General features: G+C 45.4%; 1 protein-coding gene across 1 annotated transcript in view; it reads right to left on the minus strand.

Annotated features, from left to right (window-relative positions):
• Positions 1-345: 345 nt before the first annotated feature.
• The window catches only part of MET (MET proto-oncogene, receptor tyrosine kinase), a 146,435-nt gene continuing 141,763 nt past the window's right edge, over positions 346-5,017 (minus strand). Inside the window, exons 20-21 of the mRNA XM_004707767.2 lie at positions 2,737-2,873; positions 346-2,613 (exon numbers count right to left, since the gene is read on the minus strand). Of these exons, the coding sequence (XP_004707824.1) occupies positions 2,403-2,613; positions 2,737-2,873 (348 nt within the window). The 3' untranslated portion in view covers positions 346-2,402. The remainder of the gene's footprint in view (positions 2,614-2,736; positions 2,874-5,017) is intronic.

Here is a 5,017-nt window from a genome sequence, read left to right on the forward strand (position 1 = left end):
GCTGGGTGGACGGCAAGCATTGTTATGACAGGAAAGGAAGGCCACGCTAGGTCCCAATCTAGAGATTATTCCTGTGGGGACAGTGGAGTTGCCGCACTGAAGAAGTGAGCCATGCTCAGGGAAAGGCAGGTAAGGTAATTTGGCAACTCAGGACAAACCACTCTTAGAAAGACAGGGGCTTCCGGAGAGCCAGGGCTGCAAGCTCTCTTAGCTACTGGCCCCAGGCTCTCCTACTCCGATGTAAGGATTATCTCCGTGCAGCCCACTGAGCTCCATCCAAGGCTTCCTGTCCCCTTGTAAAGGGTGTAGGCCATCAAGTGCAACTACCAACAACGATTCTCAGGCTACAAGATGTTACATCACTTTATTTTAATTGTATGGTTTATAAGAACAACTATTCACATACAAAGTACCATTCAGCTCCACTGCAGGTCCAGGCAGCGACAAGTAGCTAATTCTTAGAAGTATCACTTACTCCCACAGTCTGTCCGGACACATTACTGTAAGGACAAGTTTATAAACAGCAAACACAGGTTCACACTGCCGCTCTCTTCAGCAGGTCCATGCAGGTGGGCAGTCCTGTGGGCGGGTGGTTTCAACCAGCACGGTCTCTCTTGATGTCCCGGATGCGTCCGTCCTCTTGAGGTTGCTTGGTTCTTTCCACAGAGCATGGTTCTCACTGCTATGGCCCTCCACAGTTTACACGAACCTCTGACCCAGGGTACTCTTCACACTTAGGAAACTGTGTGACGCTTGCGCTGGAATGCCTGGCCGCACCATTCCCTGGGTCTTAACTGGCAAGTCCCTCCTTTGTGAAGAGCTATTAGTTACACTTAGTCCCTCCCACAACAGGCACCCCGCCCAGGCGGTCAGCACAGCACACTCCTTCCTGGCTTGCTGTGTGCAGCCTTGGCTTCCAGTCATGGTGCTGCAATAAGGGTGGGGTGGATGGGCCATCAGCACATATTCTCATCACGATTTACAGCCATGGGACGTCACTCTGCCACCAATCCAAGTGTGACATACCTCCTTTTTTTTTTCTTGAAATGTTCACAGTGCAGAATGTTTGTGGCCTAGCAAAAACATCGCTTACATCACTAAAAATAAACATTCTTATAAAAATATAGTACTTTAAATGTTTACATCGACAAAACCAGTTGGCGTATCCGGTGCCACATGCACTATACAGTAGTACGCACAATATTCCATGGTACAAAACGGTAAAAGGTCCTGCCTAGAATAACTGGGGATGGAGCAAAATGGCTAGAACTTTCTACCGTCATTTCTTGTTTGCTCTGCAAAGAGGTTTGGCTTTGATACAAAATGTGTCCCAAAGTAAAACTGGATGCATCCAAAGCTTTACTGTCTCTCATTGTTTGTGGGGTGGGAAGCTGCCCCCAGAGAGACTAATGTTTCTAGCCCATGATTCGGTTGTTGTACCCGGTTAAGACCTGATGGGAACCACAGGGTTTTCCTGTCAGATATCTTCTGTTGTAAAATTATGCTGGGTCACCTCTAAAAATAGTGATCACAAATCACTTGTTCCATTTTCAGAGTCATCATTAAAAGAAAAGACATGGAGACAAGTTATCGAAAGAGCCACATGCCCTAGATCAGAACCACAGTATCGTTTTTCAAACAGCTGATTTTTAAGCGACAACTAAACATCTCAGTGTGACCCAGCTGCTTTATGAAAAATCTTAGCGTCATCTATGAACAATATATAAATACTATGCATTTGTGAAAAACACGTTTTGCACCATGCTATGCTGAAACTTGGAACCTTGTCTACGGGCATTCCACCAGTCGAAGGAATGTGTATATGCAACGTTTTCCAAGGGAATGTTTTCCGAGAGGGCAAATGGCAGTATTAGCAAGGAGACATACGGGAGACCGTGCGACCGACCGGCTCAAGGGCTTTGAAACTCTGGAATTCTACAGCAAGGGGCTTGGTCCATGGGCTGCCTATCTGTCCTCTTCTGGACTTCTGGGACCAAGAAGCCATCACCATTCTTTGCCTCAATTCTCCATAGAAAGCCAGGTGGGGTTCAGGCTTAAAAAAAAGTTTTTTTTCCAGTTATACACATCTTAAAGCAGACTCCATGTTTGTCCCTCAGGCAGGGACAAACCCTCCAGGTTTGTACAGCGGCAGCGCTGTAGTTGACCTGCAGGCGGCCAGTCGTGGGGCCCAGCCTCCACTGCCTGAGCTGACTCAGATGTTTTGTCAATTGAGAAATGAGTCACTGTTAAATAACAGTCTAAAACCTTAGAACAGTGCAATTTTGGCAAAAGCAAAAAAACAACAACAAAAAAGTCTGGTGGCCTTAAAAAGGCCAGGCAGTGAAAGTATTGGGCTGAATGCGGACTGTGATCAAGATGTTCCTCAGAGGGGAGGGGCTCCATCATGTGTCCACCTCGCCATCCACCGTGTCGTGTGATGACAAGAGCGAAGGGTATGGAGCGACACACTTGACATTCACGTATGTAGCGTTCACGTGGACATAGTGCTCCCCGATGAATGTGGAGAATATGGCTGAGATCCGGGAGACCAGCTCAGTAAAGGACGGGCGCATTTCGGCCTTGGGGTGCCAGCATTTAAGCATCACTTCATACCTGTTTCAGGACAAGAGAGAGGTCATGAGAGACGGCCACCCCCGCCCCCTCCGGAATGAAGCAGTTCTGTAAAAGCAAAGACGTTACTGAGAGGCAGAAGGTTCTGCTGGAATTGCTACTTACAAGGGATCTGGGCAGTATTCAGGTTGTAAGAGCCGTCTTCCTTGCAATAAGTAAACCGTTATATCGAAGGTGTTTACGTCGGGATACGGGGGCGCTCCTCTTGTCATCAGTTCCCAGAGGAGCACACCAAAGGACCACTAGTCGGACAGGGAAAAGAAGAAGCCCACGTGAGGATACGTTTTCCTGCGCAAATATGACACGTGGTCTTATTCAGTGGGTCCTGATTTGATAATGAACCTTGGTTTCCAACACCAATTAGTGCTGAGCTGAACCCAACTCTTGGCAACTTCTGCGTGGCGCAGTGGGCACACTGTGTGCCATCGGGTTTCACTGGCTGACTTCTCAGAAGTAGGATGCCAGGCCTTTCTTCGGTGCACGTACACCTCTCATTTCTTGGTTACCAGTTGGGTGTGCTAACGAGCTGCTTGTACCCCTCTGGGGTTCTAAGTGTGACTTAGCATATTCAACACGGCCCCTGCTTTGCCCTAAGCTATGTATTTTATTAACTTCTCAAAACCAGAATTGGTTCAAGTTTAGACGTCACACATGAATGTGAAGTGTATAAAAAAGTATCTGAAAAATGATGGTTGGTGGTGGTTGTTGCTAGGTGCCCTCGAGTCAGTAAGGACTCATACGACCCCACGGACCACAGTGGGAACCACTGCCCAGCCTACGCCATCCTCACACTGGTCAGGGGGCGCGCCTTGTGGAGCCACTGTGTCATCTATCCCATGGAGGGGCCTCCTCCTTTCACCACCTTCTAATTTACCAAACACGAGGACCTTTCCCAGGGTCTGCTCTCTCCTGCATACGTGTCCAAAGTATGACAGGTATCCGTCCATCTGTAATTTGTAGGGAATGCTTCCCAAGTTCTCCCTGGCAGGGCCAAGGCTCTGTTTCTGTTCCTTCTCTCTTGTGATAGCTTTGTATCACAGTCACATAAGTTCTCAAACAGACTTGGTGATTTTCCCATAATTATACACCTCCCGCTTTCCAAGTTGTCAGAACTTAGCCTCTCTGGAGTTTGTTTGACTTGAAAAAAATATCACCTAAGATATTAGTTAGTCCCCCCACCAAACAGCTCCCATTGCCCTAATAGCTTTGTGTTTAGATTACTTTGTAAAAGAAGATAAAGTATTTAAACATTTCAAGTTGTGGGATTTCAGAATAAATGTAAACATTATTTAAGCAATGCTCATGTTAATCAGGAAGACCTAAGCTGGTCTCAAAAAAAATCCATATTAAATATAAATCATAAAATGAGGCAACAATGTTCTCTATTGAAGATAATTTCCATAAAACAAGTATAATTGGAAAATGTGAAAATACCCGATTAATGTAAAATGGCTGTACCAGTGCTTTATAGTGAGGATTTAGTAAAAAAGATAATTATATGAAGAAAAATGCAGCATTGGGATTGGAGGAAAGCTTATTAACAACCCGCGACAGGCAGGCGACATTACCTTGCTTGCTGAAAATGAGGAGGACTTGAAGCACTTGCTGATGAAGATCAAGGATTACAGCCTCCAGTATGAATTACAACTCAAAGTAAATTAAACCAAAATCCTCATAACTTGTCCAAAAGGTAACATCATGACAAATGGAGAAAATACGGAAGTTGTCCTGGATTTCACCGTGCTTGTACCCACACTCAATGCTCATGGAAGCAGCAAACAAGAAAGCAAACAACATGTTGCACTGAACAAATCTGTCCCACAACCCTTCTTGAAAGTGTTGAAAAGCAAGGATGTCACTTTGAGGACAAAGTAAGGTGTGCCTGGCCCAAGCCATGGTATTTTACACAGTCTCACATGCATGTGAAAGTTGAACATTGAATATGGAAGACCAAAGAAGAATCCATGCATTGAACTGGGTGTTGGCCAAGAATGTTGATAGTACCATGGAGTACCAAAAGAACAAACAAATCTGTCCCAGAAGTACAGCCAGAATGCTCCTTCGAGGCAAGGATGAAGAGACTTCATCTCCTGTACTTTGGACACACTGTCAAGACATCCTGGTCCCTGGATAAGGACACCATTCTTGGTAAAGTAGAGGGACGATGCAAAAGAGAAAGACCCTTGACAAGATTGATGACACAGTGGCTGCAACAATGGGCTCAATTAGAAAAATAATTGTGAGTACCCCCAATAAAATGATTAAAAATATATGAAGATGTGGAAATAAATCTATGTCCATATATGTATAGGTTTGGTATTAAGGGAGCAGATGGACATTGGGCCTCCACTCAAGTACTCCCTCAATGCAAGAATACTTGGTTCTA

This window comes from Echinops telfairi, unplaced genomic scaffold, assembly GCF_000313985.2.
Source record: "Echinops telfairi isolate 266 unplaced genomic scaffold, ASM31398v2 ScPeMD7_23;HRSCAF=83, whole genome shotgun sequence".
NCBI classification, from domain to species: domain Eukaryota; kingdom Metazoa; phylum Chordata; class Mammalia; order Afrosoricida; family Tenrecidae; genus Echinops; species Echinops telfairi.